Source organism: Glycine soja, chromosome 13 (assembly GCF_004193775.1).
Source record: "Glycine soja cultivar W05 chromosome 13, ASM419377v2, whole genome shotgun sequence".
Taxonomy (NCBI): Eukaryota; Viridiplantae; Streptophyta; class Magnoliopsida; order Fabales; family Fabaceae; genus Glycine; species Glycine soja.
This window is the reverse complement of record NC_041014.1, coordinates 26,621,389-26,640,833: the sequence shown is the minus strand read 5'-3', so window position 1 is coordinate 26,640,833 and position 19,445 is coordinate 26,621,389. Positions and strand designations below refer to the sequence as shown.

Genomic DNA, 19,445 nt, shown 5'->3' with positions numbered 1-19,445 from the left:
AAATAAGAAATTTAAAATATGCTAAATTACATATTTTATTATATAAAAATATATTGTTAAAAATCTATCGAAATAAAAAGTTAAATATATTTGTAATAAAAATAACTTATTTACAAATAAAAGCACTTTATTAAAATAAAATATAAGGGTATTCCTAAGTTATTATACAATCAATAAAAAACACTATTATTTTTATAATATACTCTAGCATGAAAATTTATAACATGATCTTAATTTTTTTATATAAATAAATATTTTAAGTAATTTTAATATAAAATAATAACATTTCACACAGCAACTCTAACTCAATAAAAATAGAGATGACAAATTTATCTTCTTTCTAAACAATTAAATTAAATTTTAGAACAATGTAAGTGATAGTATATTTAAGTGACCCTCCCGTTCGTGGGTCTTTGCGTCATTACCCATGTCAACCCTTCACACTTTACGTCTCTTTTTAGCTATTTTTATAATCGACACGTGTAACTCCAAGTTCAAGTCTCACTTCGTTCACCAATCCTTTATAAATAATTAACAATAATGACAATACTTTATGAGTCTCCTAACAACTTAGCAATTACTTAAAGATTATCATCGTAACTACTAATCCCTAATATGAAACGGTTTTTACGAAACAATCACTTTTTGCCTATAACAACGACTTCAAATAAACTTTTTATATTGGAATATTTTTCTATTCTTCTTCTTTTCCTCCACGTGGGTTTGTGAATCAAACTTCGCAGTGAGACACGAACATCATAAAATATTCTGGTCCAAACAATTTAAGCACGCTTCTCACACCATCCAGGTGCCACCATAAGTCGCTGTAGCTATGTCACGTTCCGTGCCAACCGCGCCACATCGTGGTGTCGCAACATGCCACACAAGTCCCCTCGCGATCCCCACTTTTTTTTTTTCTTTTTTTCTCACCATATAAAACCCACCCTCATCAAAACACTCTTCCACGTACTAAAACTTGAGCCTAATCCCTCACAACAGTTGTAAAATTTCTAGTTCTGCTAGGGATCTTTGGTTCGATATTCGATTCATTTTTCACGAGTATATTTGTAAAATTGGGTTGGGTCTGATCGATTGAACCGATCTAATCGTGATAATTTAATTGAGTCGGTTATATTATTAGATTGATCACTTGATTCAAGATGACGTCATTAAACCCGTCTCAGTTGAATCGATCTCATCCGATCAGTTTTACAAAAAAAAAAAATCTTTACAATATTATTTTGATGTCTCATTATTATTAATTATTATTTTAAATTTTAGAAAATGAATAAATATTTCTTACTTAAATAATATTAATTATATATTTATATGTAATATACATGACCGTGTATAAACATTTTGAACCTAAGGTGAAAATGTTAAAGGAATTTTTTTTTTACAAAAATTTTAAAAAGACTTAATATATTATATAAAATATCAATTTTTATATTAATTTTTTAATTTTTTTAACTTCAAAATCATTTACAAGGATCATTTGTTAGATCCAAAAATCAAGGAGAAAAGAGGTAGGATGCAAAATGAATATATTTGTAGAGAGAAAAGAGGTAGAATGCAAAATAGATATAAAATAATTTGCTTAATTTTTTTAAATAAATAAGAAAAATATACTTAAATTATTTATAATAATACTTACATCTATATTTAATATTTGTGGTCTTATTAATAAAAATAATACCAAATAATATATTATACTATAACTTAATTTATCATTTAATAATTAAAATTAATAACAAATATTTTTTTAAAAAATATTAAAATTCAAAAAAATTGAAAATCTAATGCCGTTGTCTCAGTGATCTAGTGGCTTACACGGCCGTTGATAATATATCACGGATTCGATCAGTAATCTATTGACTATCTTTGTCACATCAATGACTAGATGAAATTTCAGAATTATGGATCTCGAGTAGTATTTATACCCATCTGTGTTTGATAGCACGCTAAGTACATTAGAAGGAAAACAAGACGGGACGAAATGCAGAAACGGAGGGCTGGGAGGAAGAAGTTCCACGAGACGCGTCACCCGGTCTACAAGGGGGTGAGGCAGAGGAACGGGAAGTGGGTGTGCGAGCTGCGACAACCTAACAACAAAAACGCGCGCGTGTGGCTCGGAACATTCACGCACCCCGACATGGCTGCTATAGCGTACGATGTTGCCGCCTTGGCTTTCAAGGGCGACAATGCTTCCTTAAACTTCCCGCACGCCGCCACCTCGTTGCCGCGCCTCAACTCGCGGACGTGTTCCGTTAGGGCCATTCAGTTTGCGGCGACGCAGGCGGCGGAGAAGCATTTTTCTTGTGCAGAGTCTCAACAACTCCAAAGGGAGGGTTCCTTAGAAGGATCAGGTTCTGGAAGCTTCTCTTTGGACGAAGACTCTTCGGAGTTTTCGTCAAAAGAAGGAGGTTCTGAAAGGTTCTTTTGGGATGAAGAGGAGGTGTTTAACATGCCGGAGTTGCTGAACAGCATGGCCGAAGCGTTGATTATCACACCGCCGGCATTGGAAAGAGGGTTCAATTGGGTTGGTGGGGAAACCACTGTGGATTTGACTCTGTGGTCAAACTGATGACCACTTAGGTAAACCCAAAAAACACTTGCACACTGTCTCTCCAAACCAGAGAGGAACTTGCAATTTCTGTTGCAATATATATATATATATATATATATATATATATATATATATATATTAATAGTCTGTAGATGTAATTCATCATAGATATTAGTGATAAATTCAAAAGTTATATAGCGATTGCTGTATGGTCGATATTTTAATCAAAAAACAAGCTGTATCATAAATCTTTTCTGTTATATATTATAAAAATTTTATGGTATCTTTCAAAACTTATGGATTTTGATTTTGAGTTTAACGAGGTAAGTGTAAAACACTTTCACACTATTAATTAATTACAAATTATCCTTAAAATGATTTTGTAAAAGTTTATTATAAAGATTAATAAACTTATCATGTGTGGAGATTTATAATTGAATGATGGTTCAAACTTTTATACTATTTATTAGTACATAACTTATTTTCTCTGTGATTGTTGAGAAGTTCTCTCTTTTTAGTATATATAAATTTATTGATGACTAATCAGATAACAGAAACTCTAATTGAGTTGTTTATGTTAATTCTTTTGTTAAAGTTAATTAACTTAAACATACTATCATATATACACGAATTCTTATGAACTTCTTATAGACAAACAATCTGAAGCAAGGCGTTTAATTAATTATTAAAAAATAATTTTTAAATTAAAATGAAAGTTTTTGAGTGGGTGAAAAGATAGAATGAACTCACTAAAAATAAATAAAGAATTCAACTTGAGTTTTATAAGTTTAGTTTTATTATTAGATTAAAAGTTAGTAAATGTTCTCAAATTTTATGTGACAATTTTTTAATTTAAACTTAACAACCAAAATTAACTTTTAGGGTTGACGATGCTTTTATGTTCATGTGAATACGACATTTATGTATACTGTACGTGATCATGATAATGCTTGTGTGATTCATTACTTTTTATGCTTGGGTTGACCCAAAATTCGAGATTATTAACTTGGGGTGATATAATTCTGTGGCGGAGCATTCAGCCGTACTTGAATTCATTTTGATACGTGCGTGGATGTTACAACTGGGATAGTTCATAGTTGGCCCTTGGCATGTGGAACGGACTTAGGAAGCTTTAGAGCTTAGGTTACACAGTACACTCATTCATCATCTTAGCAGGCTCTGGCTCTTACAATTGCTTGACGAACTTCCCTTGTTGTGGACCACAAAGTAATACTCATGATGAAATTAAATGAGAACGAAGAGAAAAATTAAGGAAGAACAAAAAGCACGATGTTCTTTTTGAAAGGTGTTTATTAAAATGGAAGAAAGGGATCGAGACCCTTTCTCCCCTTCCCTTGCTAACCAGAAGGACACCCTTTTCTGTCTATTAATTCCTTCTCTTTAATCAAACTAAATAAGGAAATCTTTTCCTTCCTTTTCTTCTTTTTGGTTAAAATTCTTATCATCCTGCATAAATACAGTTAGACATCCAAATGCTATTTTATACCTAGTGAGAGAAAAAGAATATAAGTATAACAATTGATATGATGTGACAATAAAAGAGAGGTAAAAAAGAAATAAGAATTATTGGGAAAATAAAAAATATCATTGCTTTATTGGAAAAATAAAAATAAGAATTAGGACTTAAATAAATTATGTTAAGTAAACTAGTATTTTAAATTACTAATCACAAAATTTCAATTTCCCTTTTAACTCATGAATTTTAGACTTCGAAACTAGTTTAGAATCACTTCTTCATATTCCACATTTTTTTTCCTAAGTCTAGTATTTTTTTAGGCACTAAGTTTATAAAAAATAATTTATAATCACTTTCAAATATTTTATCTCACCGTATTAAGGTCTGCAAAATTTTATTTGCCATTTTTTTTTTACAAAAAAACCAAATCTTTAAGCAATCTTTTACGTTAAAACTCCTACCAATTTTCCTAGTCACTTGATTTAAGTGTTCTAACTCATTTAGTCACTTAAGAAAATAATTTTTTGGGGTCTTATTCTCCTTTCTCAAGAGCCACGAGATCCTCATGATAGGACCAAAGCCCCATTTTTCTTCTTAAGTTTTATGGCAAATGTAAGCTTGATACTTAATTTTAAGAGAATTTTTATCGTGCTTTCGTTAATTTGGGATATTGATACAGTTGATTTTTTCAACTAATAGGAATTAAGTTTTATTATTATATTGTTATTTTAAAATTTAATGATAATTTGAAAAAAGAAACTTTAATTTTTAAAAAGAAATTGTTAACAAAAGATTAATTTAAGGCAAAAAAAGAATATGCCAATTTAGCATAATAACAAGCAACACCATAAGACCACAAATCAAGAAAGTGATTAAAAAATTCACAATTTTAAAATCTTGAATTCCATTCTTATTTTTTTTAAGTCTTTGCATTTTACAAATTTTAGGTATTTTATATAATTCTCTTAAGTTATATATGCCAATTTTGTGCTTTGTCAATTATATATAATTTTTATATACAAAAAGTATATATTTTCTCTTTAGGTATTTTATATACTTTTTGTTATCTTTTAGTGTTTTGTCAAATTTTTTTTGCATAATTTTAACATTTTAATTAAGTAATAAATATAAAAAATATTAAGAATTAAACTCTCAATAGAAAAAAAACTTAAGAGAATTATATAAGATACCTAAAATTCCTAAAATGCAAAGACTTAAAAAAAGATAAGAATGAAATTCAAAATTTTAAAATTGTGATTTTTTAATAATTTTATTGATTTGTTGTCATATCGTGTTGGTTCTTATTATGCTAATTGGCATATCCTTATTTTTTTTTCTTTAAATTAATCTTTTGGTAACAATTTTTTGAAAAAAAATTAAAGTTTTTTTAATTATCATTAAATTTAAAATAATAATATAATAATACAACTCGATTCCTATTAGTTAAAAAAAATCAACAATATCAATACCTCTAAATTAACAGGAGCTCCGTAAAAATTCTCTAATTTTAATCCAAACAACGATAAAATATCACCATTTCAAAATATACCCAAATATATCAATATAGGCATACTAAAACAACCAATATATCATTAGTAAACATATTTTACATTAGTATATTGGTGTAGATCAAGAGTCAAAATCACAAAGAACCAAACTTTAAGAAAAGAAGAAAAAAAAGAAGCATTTTTCCACAAGCAACAAAGCATATATAGTCCAAACTCTAAACCCAATTATTGATATAATGAATCAGTCAGAGCCTTTATTTTTCCCCTCAAAACAGCATGAGGCATAAGACTGTTGTTTCCTGCACATCTGTTTTTTGACTTCTAGTATGACCAATCCAAAAAGTAAATTATAGATTTCGGCTTTTGAAATGACCAATCCCAAAACCGAAAGATAAAGAAAAAAAAATCCAAAAAAGTAAGCAACAACGCATGTAACAAAATTTCCATTTTGAGACAATTAACCACACGCACACATAAAACCAGAAAAAAGACAAGGATATTTGCTGTCACTACTATAAATAAAGGTCCAGTGGTGGATTGGCCCACAAATCTTAATCATCCCTGTAGACATCAGGTTGGGCCTAGCTGCTGGACAAAGCCCACTATCTATCACATGATATTTATTTATTTGCCCTCAACACTCCCACCGTCCACATAAAGATTAATTTGGAGCCCATCTGTGTGAAATGTGAATGAATTCCAAATTGTCAGACTTGCCTGTCCCAGTGCTGAAAAGTGAAAACGACATGGTAAGTAGCACAAGAATTATGCGTGATTTTAATTTTTTGTTTTTAAATAAGCCCCTAAACAAAGCCTATGACAGAATGAAAATTATGTTAAGTTTTTATATATTGGCATGACATACAACATCTTGAACAATGTTTTTCTTCGTCATAGGCCTCCCTAGGATTTAGTTTCAAAAATTGAAAATTAGAAGGACCTAGTAAAGCAAATTTAAATTCTGCAAATTTAACTAAAATTCTGTAAAATAAAAAAAATTAGAAAGTAATTTGAGGGGATATTAACTCATGGTATTCATCTTATACATATTTTCTGTTGTAGTAAAAACCCCAACCAAAATAAAATGTGGGGAATAAAGTTTTGGAATGTTAAAATATTCACCATTTTGATAACCAAAGAGTAAACTTTTATCTATAAAGTTCCTATATACATGATTACCTAGCTATATAAATAAATAAAAAATAAAACACAGACTAATGCATAATTATACACACGAAAATAGTTGAAAGTATATTTATATTTGAATTTGATAAAAATAATATTAATTTGACTAAATTAAAAATTGTAAGTTATTTTAAATTATATAATTAAATTACAAATCAATATACCTTTTGCTTCTCTTTTTTTGGTGAATAAATATACCTGTTGATAATTTATTTTTAAAAAAGATTTCGCTATATAAACACATAAACACAGGAGAGTAACATCAAGAAAAAGTCATACACAGAGGCTTGTTGAACCCGTCCTTGCCGCATATAATTAACAAATAGTGCCTTATTTGTTGGTTAAGTTTGATAGACTAATTAATTTTAATTAACTTTGATAATTATATGATTGGAGAGGAATCTTACAAACTTATATCGTTCATAAGTTTTAACACATTTTTAATTATGAATAAAATATACAAGATAATTAAATTACGTTGTTTCACTCCTTAGACTAACATCAAGTGTCTGGAAACCCTTATTTATGTCTGGAAACTCCAAACATGCAGGTGTCTTATACTAGGTGTTTTGTTCGTCCATAGTTCAAAAGGTATCTGTGGAATTGCCTTATTAGGAACCTTATTCAATTAATACATAACAATTTTCAAGGTATACATCCAGAAATATACGGGTAAAGTTGAATTGCTTAACATACTCTTAACCATATCCATTAAAGTTCTATTATGCCTTTCTGATACATCATTTTGTTGTGGTGTACCAGGTTTTGTGTATTGGGCACAAATGCCACGTTTCTAAAGGAGTTTAACAAATGGACCTAGCTGTTGCTCAGTTTCATCGTATCTTTCCTAATACTCACCACCTCTACCAAACCTAACAATTTTTACCTTTCTGTTTAATTGTCTTTCTATTTCATTCAAGTAAATTTCTAAGACATCCACTGCCTGAGATTTCTCATGCAATAAGTAGACATAACTGTAATGTGAATAGTCATCAATAAAGGTGATAAAATACTTTTCCTTTCTGAAAGAATTAACATCAAAGGACCCACAAATATCAATATGCACAATTTCAAGAATCTGAGTGCTTCTTATAGCTCTTTTCTTTGTTTGCTTTGTTTGTTTTCCCTTAATATAATCCACACAAATATTTAGATCCGTAAAATCTAGATAAGGAATAATTTCATTCTTTATTAATATTTGTATCCTTTCTCTAGAAATGTGACCTAAATGTTTATGCCACAAGAAAGCAGATCATTCATTCACTAAACTACATTTAGTGCCAATGTTATGATGTAGAGTTAAAATGATTTCAGCATACAACCCCTCTAATTTCAATTTATATAAACCATCACAAAGAACACTAGTACCAATGAGATGATTATGCTTTAAATAAACTGAAACATCAATTACCAAAATAAAAAGAGTATCCAGTAACATCATGTTTAGATAATGAAAGTAAATTCCTAGATAAACTACGTATATAAAGAGTTTCCAATAAATCTAAATGATGTCCAGTGTCAAGTTTTAAACGATAAATTCTAACTACTTCTACTGGACCTTTCACTCTATTCCTCATGAAGACGAACTTGTCATTTGGGCTTATGGTTTGGATTGTAAGAAATCCCTGCATAGTATTAGAAATATGAGTCGTACATCCAAAATCAATCCACCATGTATTATGGGAAACTTCAGATAAGTTTGATTCAAAACATACAAGAGCATTAAACTTACTTTTCTTTTCAATCCAAGACTTACGCTTTGGGCAATCCTTCTAGAAGTGTCAAGATTTCCCATAGAAATGATAATTATTGATCTTTGATGCCTTCTTCTGGATCTACATAGGATCATCATTGATCTTTAATGGCTCTTTTCCTTTATCATGCTTTTTCACAAATTTATTTTCAGCTCCTTGATTCCCTTGGTGGCTTACATAATGGACTGAGTTACTTCCTTAATTCTTAAGTCTCGTTTCTTCTTGAACTAACATACTGTGCAATTCATGCACATTCCATTTATCTTTCATGGTATTATAGCTTATTTGGAACGGACCATACTCAGACGATAATGAGTTCAAAATAAACCGAACAAGAAAGTTCTCATTCACAACCATTCCCAAGATCTTAAGTCTTGTTGCAATGTTTGTCATCTCAATGACATGTTCATGCATAGTACGTGAACCATCAAATTTTATGGTGGTCAATGTACTCATTAATGTTCCAACAAAAGACTTATCAGCTGTTTGAGAGCGTTCTCCTACTAAACCCATAAACTCTTCAGCATTATCGGTCTTAGGGAGAGTTTTCTTAATATTGTATACAACAATCATTCTCATGAACATTAGGCTGAGTTTGTTAGATCTTTCCCAAACTTTATAATGGGCTTTCTCTTCATTGTTAATAGCATCAGTAATAGTAGCAAGCATTTCTTCCAATACAGTAAGATCAAGATCCAAAACACTGAAAAGAAATTGGACTTGCTCATCCCAATCAGAGAAATTAAGCCCATTAAAAATTGGCACAAATGGTACATGAGAGTTTAATGAATTGGGAACAAGTACTGCATAATAAAATTTACATAAGCGTTTTGAGAGATAAAACACATGTCATACATATAATTCATTCAGATAAAAATCAATATATATTGATGTTCTCCTTTGGGTGATACACCAATACACAACATACACACATCATGATGCTAATAGAATTCTTAACATTATTTGACAATTAAATATGCACCAATTAGTAGTACTTATTTCCTTTGGGTATATAAATAAAACTAATTATACACACAAATCGCCTACAATTATATTCATTAATTATAAGAACAACTAATCAACCTTTGAGCGATCCATAAATGTCTTATAACAATGAATTTAAATTACCCATAAACCAATAATCATATAATTTAGCATCTGTTATTCTGAGTAATTGAAATAATCACTAATTTAGAATTAAATAACCTTATAAATTTGGCCACTTTGGTGACTAACAAATTCATCATACACTTAATTTCAAATAAATATACGGCCTGTACATATTTATTATTGTTAACAATTCATAGTCATTTTATTAATTCCATTCCAGGCCAAATAAATATCATACATTCACATTATAACCAATAAAATAATAAAAATCCAATCACATTCAAGCAAATATATAGCATATACATATTTATTGTTACCGAAAATTTTAAAGCATTCACCTCAATTTAATTGCAGGGCATAAACTTTCAATCCTTTAATCACTTTTAATAATAATATTGAAAGAAAAAATGAATACATGGGATTGAGAATAACAAAAAGTGGGTTGGAATAGCAATTCCAAAGAATTCCATAGATAATATACGTACATACGACTTTTGCTTTCTCCAATTTTATACTTTCTCATACCTTCAAAATAATATAATTTCTCGTAGTAAAACATCATTTATACTTACAATTTGAAAAGCAATTTAAGTGATATCTTTTTCAATATAAAATTTCATACTTGCAACAAAAAAAAAAAATCTGTAAATTTCATCATTAGGATTCATGCATAATTGAGAAAAAAATAAATCATTCTTGGAGAATCATAAATTTTATAATACATGTTTTGATACTACCACATGTAAATTTTAAAGATTTCCTATATTAATTATTATAAGAAACTAATATGATCTTGAAATCTATGATTCTCACACATAATACATAAATAGTGCGTATTTTTCTTCATAGTGAGATTTTTTTTCTGATGCACTTTGATTTCTTGAAAGAGGAGAGAAACAATGTTTCACTTCCTTGACTATTTTTTTTATCTCTCTACGTTCGTGATGATCAGGAGTTAGAAAAAACACTTTAAAAAGAGAACTGTATTTTATGTTAATAGGTGTTAACCCTTTTATAACCACTAATTCAATCGAGTAGTCGTTACCTGACTTACCTCTAAATACTTCTCATAATTACAGTTTAATCATTAACTTCTCTTAGAATTCTAACACCAATTCCCTATAGAATACATGTCACCACTCACTGTTAACAAATATTCAAGAGCACAAAGAGAGGGCTTTTATTCAAATCTCATTTTACTTGATTACGGAGGAAAAATCAAAATTGATATGCTATCATTTTGCAATCAAATATAACTAATCCTAAAGTAAAATGAGTGCTGCACCTGTTGGCTAGTTAGTTGTAGGCTTGTAGCTCGCAAAAGGTTGAATGCGATCCTTTTAGTCTTATTAGGGAGTTTTTAATTTTGTTTATTTTTTTCATAAGATTATTTTGTTATTGTAACAGGCGCTGGAGTTAAAAATTAAAATGGAGATATAAAATTAATTGAATGGTTAAGAAAGAAGAAAAAAAGAGAAAATCATGCATTTTTTCAATAAAAATTAACAAATTAATCATTAACATTTGCTGATAAAAAAATTAAAATTTATGACTTATCAAAATCCAAACAAATGATGGACCTCCGTTGTCCAACAAAGGTCAGTTTTTTCTATAATTTAATTTAAGTTTTAATTTGATTAATTATTGAATTTATTTATATATGAGTTAATTAAATTTTAAATTTATAATTAAATTAGTCATTTTGGCTAAATGACATAATAAAAATGAATATAATGAAGTTTATAAATTTAAGATATATTAACTTATACGTAAATCAGTAAGTTTGAAGATTAAACCACAAGTGGAAAATAATTTTAACGATGGTTAAGCTTTTTTAATTTGTAAGAAAATTCTTGAAGTGTCTTTGTTGTTTATATTTTTATTATAAAATTAAAATGAATTGTGTTTAGACATTTCATGGCTTATTCTTATCATAATTGCTTTCAATTAAATTAAAATCTTTACATTATTATTAGAAAATTTTAACTATATAGTTTGTCTTTGGACACAACTCATGTACGTAAGAACATCTTTATCCAATTGTCAAAAAAGAACATCTTTATCCATGATATTAATCAAAATTACTTAACACGAGTCTTAATAGGGATACGTTAATTCTTTTTAACTTTTACAATTTAGGCAATTATTGTTTCCAAATTCTAACCACATGTTCCTTAAAAAAAGATCTAACCACATCTTTATATTTTTATTTTTATTTGATATTGCCCCTCTTTTTCTCACATGAAACCATGCATGTCTTATTTAAGATGTATTAGTTGTTTATCTGATTTACCAGGTGACACAACTTATTTGTGATATATCACATGGTACGGTTGCTTAGGATGAAAAGTATTATTTTATGCAACATATTAAAATTGCTCTAATCGAAGTAAATGTAACATAAAAAAGGTATTAACTATTAAGGTTTAATTTCCGGCCATAACAATTGATGGTTTCCTCTTTTCATTAATAAGAAGAAGAAAAAAAATCCATTCTTTTCTTTCTTTTTCCGTACCCATAGTGGGCTAGCTCCCTTTAGGATTCACCATTCTGGTGGCCATTTCTCAACAAAAAGATAATCACCAACGTAGAACTTGTAATTTGTAAATAGTTTCAGAAACCGGGCACATGAATGAAATCATATAAATGAAGAAGGAAAAGTGGGAGCTGGTCTGATCGAGTTATTTTCTTGACAGAAATAAAAAGAGAATGATTTACGATAGATGTGTCCCAAAACCATGACCTATCTAATCGCAATAAATGAGTTTAGGTAGAAAATGATTGTAGCAAATATTTTACCACTAATTAATTAGTGGTTTTTGTTATGATACAGTTGTAAAATGGGTTGTACAAATCTAAGAAAAGGAACTTATCATTCGCGGCCGTGACAGGAAAGCACAATAATCATAACAATAGTCAACAATGGAACGGTGATAATTAACCTTATGTTGGTGCTTAAACCATTGCTTATTATCTAATAATTACATCTTTTGACTGTGTCCATTACTTTCTTAATCCATTGTTCATGTTCCAAAAAATAATTAGATATGTTACAGCAGAGATTCTCAAGGTTTAAAGTTGACGCACTAACTTCATTAGTTGGTGGAAATTAATAATGAACTTTATTTTTAATTGTGACATTTTCATAATTCTTAGCAATAGAAAAAATCTCAATTAAAATTCATTTAGTAATCATTTTATAAAACGTTAAGAATGAAGTCTCGTTTAAGTGTCACCTTAGTATCGTTTAAGTGAGATTATTCTTAGAAATCACATTGATCTCAGTTCTGTTCTCACTTAAGCGTCATTCAATTTTTGCTTAAGTGAAAATTCTAGTGACCAATTTACTTTCTTTTTTTTACATTCTCACTTATAAGCTAGAGCTTGCTCAAGTTAGGATTGATCCTCACTTAAGTTAGAACCGCACCCACATCACCCTCATCACCCTCTATTACATGTGTAACATTTCATTTTTTTAATTAAATTAAAAAGATTTTTTATTTAAAATAAATAGAATTTTAAAAAAATGATGAGGCTTTTGTAATTAAATAAATAAGTAGAAATAATTTTATTAATTAAAATAATGATTTGAAAGAAAAAAAAGTTATTTTATTTATTTATTTGATAGAGAATAAAATAGAGTTCTTTTTTATAAAATAATAAAAATAAATAAATAGAGTAAACAATAATTTGTAAGTACCCTAGCTATAAATAGAGACGAGTTAGGTTAGTTTTCACACTGACGATGTCTCCTCTTATTCTTAATTCCGCTTTTCCCTCTTTTCCTCCCAAAATCCTTTCTTTTTCCCGCATACCACCAAACCTATCTCAGAAAAACGACGATCTCAGATTCATTCGCCGTTGGATAGTCGTGAAATTTAAGCAACAGGTTCGCAACTCAATTCTGAGCCTTCTCACCACGTTGGGAATTACGAAATGATATCAGAGTTGATAGAAAAACCCTTCGCATTGTAACTTTTTCTTTCCCACAGAAACTCAAAATTGTCTCGATAAAACTACAATCCTGAACTCGTTAATCGTTGGATTGTCATGAAATTTTGATATGTGGTTCAAGATTTAATTCCACACACCTTAACCGTTGGGATTTACAAAATAATGCATGTGAATAGAGAAAGAAGCATCACACGTAGGACCATGGAATGGAGGCTTCAATCCCTTTTCCTTCTCTCTAATGTTTGGGAACCCTAACAGAGCAATCGAAAGAGGAGCTCTAGAGAACACCAAAAACGCCACAATTGATAACGGAGAACGCTTGAGTGACTATATTGAGGTAAGAGATGAGTTATTTACAATTGAGGATTAGTGAAAACATGTGTAGGGATCCTTAGAATATCAATTGGAATGAGTTTTGGGGTATTTTTGTAATTTTTTATTTTATCCTTATAATTATAACTGTGAATTATATATGTTTGATGAATCAGTTGTTGTCCCAATGAGAAATTACTGTAAAATTGATGTATTATTGTGTTGAGTGTGAACCCTTAAAAAATTGAGTTCTTTTTATTAACGTGAATTATAATACCTAGTGATAATTTCTTTTGATGTAATATTAAATTAATTGTTATAAAAACTCTTTTGATTAAAAATAATGTAGCTTGATTTACTCTCTCTCTTTCTAGAAATTTGTAACAATTTCAACAAATATGATGATTCATCTTTGTGTGAAAACCCAACATCCTTATCAAACATCCTTATCAAACTTTGGGATGTTCACTGAAATCTTCTTGTCCCCAATGAAAAGATTGTCAAATTTCAATACTAGAGATTGCAAATCATGAACTTCGACGAATTGCATGAAACTGAAGCGGTCCCCTTTTTTTTATCTGTTTTACTTGGTAGGTATACCTCCAAGACCTTACCATGGTGATTGAACACATTCCCCATCTCTCTTGATCTAAAATTTGTCAAAAAAATTAGTGAAGAAAAGGGAAACAATATCGTCCTTTTTTTTAGATTACAGCTAGAGTTGTGAAATCAATCAAGTTGTTGATGAGGCAAGTTCCATCTAACACTAGGCCTCATTCTCCTAACTTCTTTCCAACCCCCATCTGTGTGGCTCTCTTTTCTTTTCATAGTACGGTAGAGAGCGAGAAGTGGCACCAAACATAAAAGATGGCTCAAAAAGAAAAACTATGAAAAGAGAAAAAAAAAAAAAAAAAGGAAGGAAGAAGGTCGATGTAGTCAAAGGGTTGGGGAAAAGAGAAACAGGGAGGAGAAGGGATGGAGGAGATGACGAAAAAGACGGTCGATAAAGAGGGGCAGAGGGTGAGACAAAGAAAGAGGCCGATTTAAGAGGGGTGGAATACGAGGCGGGCATGATGGTCGGATTAGGGAATGGGGAAGGTGGGAACAAGGGGTGCTCTCTTTTCTCTAATCTAAACCTTTTCATTTTCATTACCAAGTTTTCCTATTCTTTAATTTTGATCTATATTTTTAATATATAATTATGTATGAAAAATATAAAAAAGTAAAAATATATATAATTTAATTTTTTGTCCTGTTTGAATAATTTTTCTATAAATAATTATAGAAAAATAAATTAAATAAATTAAATTTTTTCATAAGCTAAAATTAATTTATATTCTTAATTTTGTAAAATTTTTCTCATCTAACAACTTCCAAAGTTAAAACCTAAGTAAATAATAATATTTTAATATATGAAAAAAATTTGTTTATTTATCTTTATATTTTCTTTTCCTGTAAACATTTACAGAAAAACTTATTCAAACAAAACATAAACAGTGAAAGAGATGTTAGAATCATCATACAGTTTCTACTGTCTTGTAACAAACATCCATTTTGCAGGATTCGCTAGATACGCTCAAAAAACACGCGCAGGCATATAGTCAAACATTATAATATATTTTTAAGCCAATTTTACACTCATGCATGACATGGGAGACAAAAATGGCTACCAAAACAAGTTGAAGTGTCAACTAACAGTTCCATTCCACTTTATATGTTGAATATAATGGTTTATAGAGAAAATTTGTTATATCTCCTCTAGTTGTGTGTTTAGGATTCGTTCCTTTGAAGTGAAAGAGAATTAAAAATGAATGAAATTAACAATAAAATAAAATGAGATGCACATTTTTACATTTTATTTAAATTCAAAACATTTATCTCAATTTACTTTGATTTCACTCTACCGGGATCCTTAAGAACCACAATCGATATGTTTTCCACTGTTGGAATGACACTTGTAAGAATCTCAACTTCTTGAGAATGACACGTTAACCATGGGGTAAGGTGGACCACAAACTTCATCTATATATTCGTTTATAGCACTGATCCCAGAAGTTTGTTGACCCTTCATTCTTGTGATATCAAGAGAAAAGTAAGTTGGAACATGATTAGGAAACAAAGCACCCATACATTCAACATGGTAATAATAAACTTAGCCACTTGCACCCTTTGCAGAAAATATCGTATGGTACAGGACCATTTACATTTCTATATATGATTTTGGCTAAAGATTAATCGTAAACTGTAAAAGTGTTTACATGTGATCGATGTAAAGATTAGTCGAGATTGAAAACATCTGGTGGTTCTGAATGAACTCATAATTATTCCCTTCCTTTCTTTTTTCTTAATTTCTATGTCCAAATTCTTAAAATGTATTTTTTTCCTCATTTTAATTAATTTTATGCTGTAGAACCAAACTACCGAATCCTGATCACAGTGAGGAGCTTTAAAATGGATTTGAAGCTATAATAGAACTTTAGGGCAACGTTTGAATATACACACTGATCTTTTCTTTTTTAACATGATGAGATATGATATTAGAACTTGTTTTTGTCCACAGAATGGAGTTAAAGTAGTTTCTGACATATTTGGACGGTTTACTAGTTGATCAAGGTAGAAAATAGATTACCAAAAACCTTTAAAACCCTGGTGCTTGGTGTGTCGGAAACAACCAACGTCAAATACTTGTCTCCGTTTTTGTTTCTCTTTCCTTATCCCTTCAGTTAAAAATTGGCACTTATAGCTAAATGAATAAATAACAATAAGGAAACCGTGTTTATTATTTTTTAATCATATAACAATTTCTGGCTAGTGAGATAATTAAAATAAGAGATAGAAAACAGAAGGAGGTTGATTGATTAATTTAATCCTTATTCTCAAGCTAAAGGCAACAATATTATCAGTAACACATGGCCAAAAAGGTTATTTAACACATCAAACATCACATAATATAAACGAAAAGAAAAACCTACAAAACAACCCTAGAAGCAAACACCCTCAACTTAGAGAGCGCTAGCTGTACCTATACATAAGGGAACAAAAAACAAAACAAAAAAATAGAACCAAAAGAAAAGAAAATTATACTAACACTAACACTACTCTTAACACACATTACATTAATTTCGTCACGGCCAAGCAAAAGCTTTGATGTGAGAGTTCGCCCACAATTCATTACAGGGCAACTTTTATGCTCCCTTTTTTCTTTTTCTTCAAGCATTACTTATGCAACATATAGTTATATATTAATACTAAATTAAGAAAAGGGGTTTAATTATTAATTTATTTTAAGGGAAATTCCACAGGCTTGTCTCTTGTTCGGTGTTTTCTGGGCTATTCGGTTCCAAACCAATGTCAAAAGGAGGAGGACTAAGCAGCATTCCCTGAGCCATGTTGACAAGAACATTAGGCATGTCAAAGATCAAGTCCTCATCCACAAATTGGTTACCCATCCCAGTTTGATTCTCTTGCCCCTCTGAAATGTTATAATTCCCTGTTTGTGTCCTCATAGAATCCTTTGCTGCTCCAGCAGCCGCCGCCGCGGCCGCAGCTGCCACCTGAATGTCGCGTGCAGAAAGCGAAGCGGGGACAGGAAGGGAAGAAGCTGAGTCAGGGAAGTTGAGCCCAGCATCCTTACCTATAAACAAATACATGCATCACCGTGATATTAAAAAAAATAATATAAATCATTATCATCATAAATCATTTTATAATGTTTACAAAATTTTAAAAAGTATCAATTCAACTCTTTTTTTAGGTTATTTTTGGTTAATTAAGAAACAATGTCTGTTTCTATATATATTATACATGCTTCTATGTCTCTAGATATACTAGATTTTTAAAATATTTTGTTTTTAAAAAGTCTAAAAATTTCATAGAAGAATATCCATCAAGAGTATCGGTATGAGATAGGGATAGTGAAGCAAATTAAAATATGATGTTTCATGAATATATCCTTACCCTTGAGAGCCAACGCAGCCACGTCATAGGCCACCGCCGCCATTTCTGGCGTGGGGAACGTGCCTAACCAAATTCTGTTAGGTTTCTTGGGCTCGCGAATCTCCGACACCCATTTTCCGCTGTTCCTACGCCTCACTCCGCGGTACCTACCGGATTCCGAAGAGCCTCTGCTGCTGCTGGTTGCATTGCCGGAATACATGGTGCCTATGTGTGTGAAAATTTGTGTTGAGAGTGGAATTGGAAGGCAATTCAGGGAAGCCATTTATGGGGGTGAGTTTATCGAAGGCTGGAGAAGAAGTTGCGGAAGAAAGTGCAAACCAGTTGTTGCTGAATTGCGGCGTGTGAAGGGTTTCGGGTGTAAGCCAGCTTGGCGTTGGGAAGGAAGGATATCTGGGTTGGAAGAGCGTGTTCTGTTACAAAATTAACTTAAAAAATAATAATAATAAAAAAGAAACAAAGATAAAAGAAAGAAACTGAAATGAATTCGCTTATCCAACGTCAAATTTGTCCAACAGTGATATTGCAATTTGTCAAATATTGTATAACATCACTAAACCACTGTTTTCCTTTTTCAATTATTTCCAACAAAGATTTTCGAGAACATAAAACATGGATATCTTCTCATTGATATAATTAGTGCAGCGACATGTGTTTGGGACAGCACAAAGGAATACACATTATTACTGACGTGGGAATCTCTTGGATGGCAAATTAAATTTAAAACAAGGACGAGGTTTATTCTTTTCTAGTTTTCTTCCATCTCTCATAGTCTTTTCGTCGTGTTTTTAGTCTCCAACCAATTAATTAGGTAGGGTTTTGTGATGTTGCCGCAACTGATCCATGAGCATTCATTCAGAGACAGCATAGTCAAGTGCTAGTTTTGTTTCGCCAACAACTTGGAAATCACTTTCAAATTATTAAAGATGCTCTTAGCTTCTTCTCAAATTATATCATGTATAGTATAAATTAAGTCTTCTGCCTCTTAGCCACTAAAATGTGAATTATTAACTGAATTATTCTCTCGAAACTCTTACTTTATTTTATCAACAAATATTAGCTTATTAGTTTTTAAAAAAGTCAATTGAGTGGATTCGAACATGCCACTTCTCCTTATTTGAATATGTGACTTCTCCTCCCACTCTTCTCTTTTCACCCTTTCACAACATTGGAGCGACCCTTATATCTCCACGAAACTCTTACATATATATATCACCAGTTTTAATTTGTAATAGCCAGAATTGAAGGACTGTGCTATTAGGTGTAGGACGACACGGCATTGCGTATATATGTCATGATTTTAGGGATTTTCTATGTGTGATTTTGATTTTACATCATTACTAATTTTACATCATTACCAATATTACACTTTGTAAGTTCTTTTTTTTTTTCTCCATTTGTTTTAGCAACAAAAGACAAGTATTTTTGTTGTTGAAAGGGATAGGACAAGGAAACTAATGGGATTGTTAACTATCTTTGAAGAAATTAACAAAGTGGATACGTTCAATGGACCGCGCGAGAGTTAGAATTGACCTTCTTTCAAGGTTCTTCAAACAACTCAGCTCGTCAGTTCATATTTATAAATTTTTTAAGCTCCAATGATCGTTCCTAATACTGGAAGAAAT

The 19,445-nt window shown here is 30.4% G+C and overlaps 2 protein-coding genes across 2 annotated transcripts; one reads left to right on the top strand and one right to left on the bottom strand.

The window, feature by feature from the left end:
• Positions 1-1,898: 1,898 nt before the first annotated feature.
• On the top strand, positions 1,899-2,790 carry LOC114380927 (dehydration-responsive element-binding protein 1D-like). Its single transcript, XM_028340058.1, has one exon. It carries the CDS (start codon positions 1,997-1,999, stop codon positions 2,582-2,584), a length of 588 nt encoding a protein of 195 aa, XP_028195859.1. The 5' UTR covers positions 1,899-1,996; the 3' UTR covers positions 2,585-2,790.
• A 13,948-nt stretch (positions 2,791-16,738) lies between these two features.
• On the bottom strand, positions 16,739-18,294 carry LOC114382133 (ethylene-responsive transcription factor ERF024-like). Its single transcript, XM_028341370.1, has 2 exons — positions 17,824-18,294; positions 16,739-17,500 (listed from the first exon to the last, which is right to left on the bottom strand). The coding sequence occupies exons 1-2, from the start codon at positions 18,083-18,085 to the stop codon at positions 17,151-17,153; spliced, it is 612 nt and encodes a 203-aa protein (XP_028197171.1). The 5' UTR covers positions 18,086-18,294; the 3' UTR covers positions 16,739-17,150.
• Positions 18,295-19,445: the final 1,151 nt, after the last annotated feature.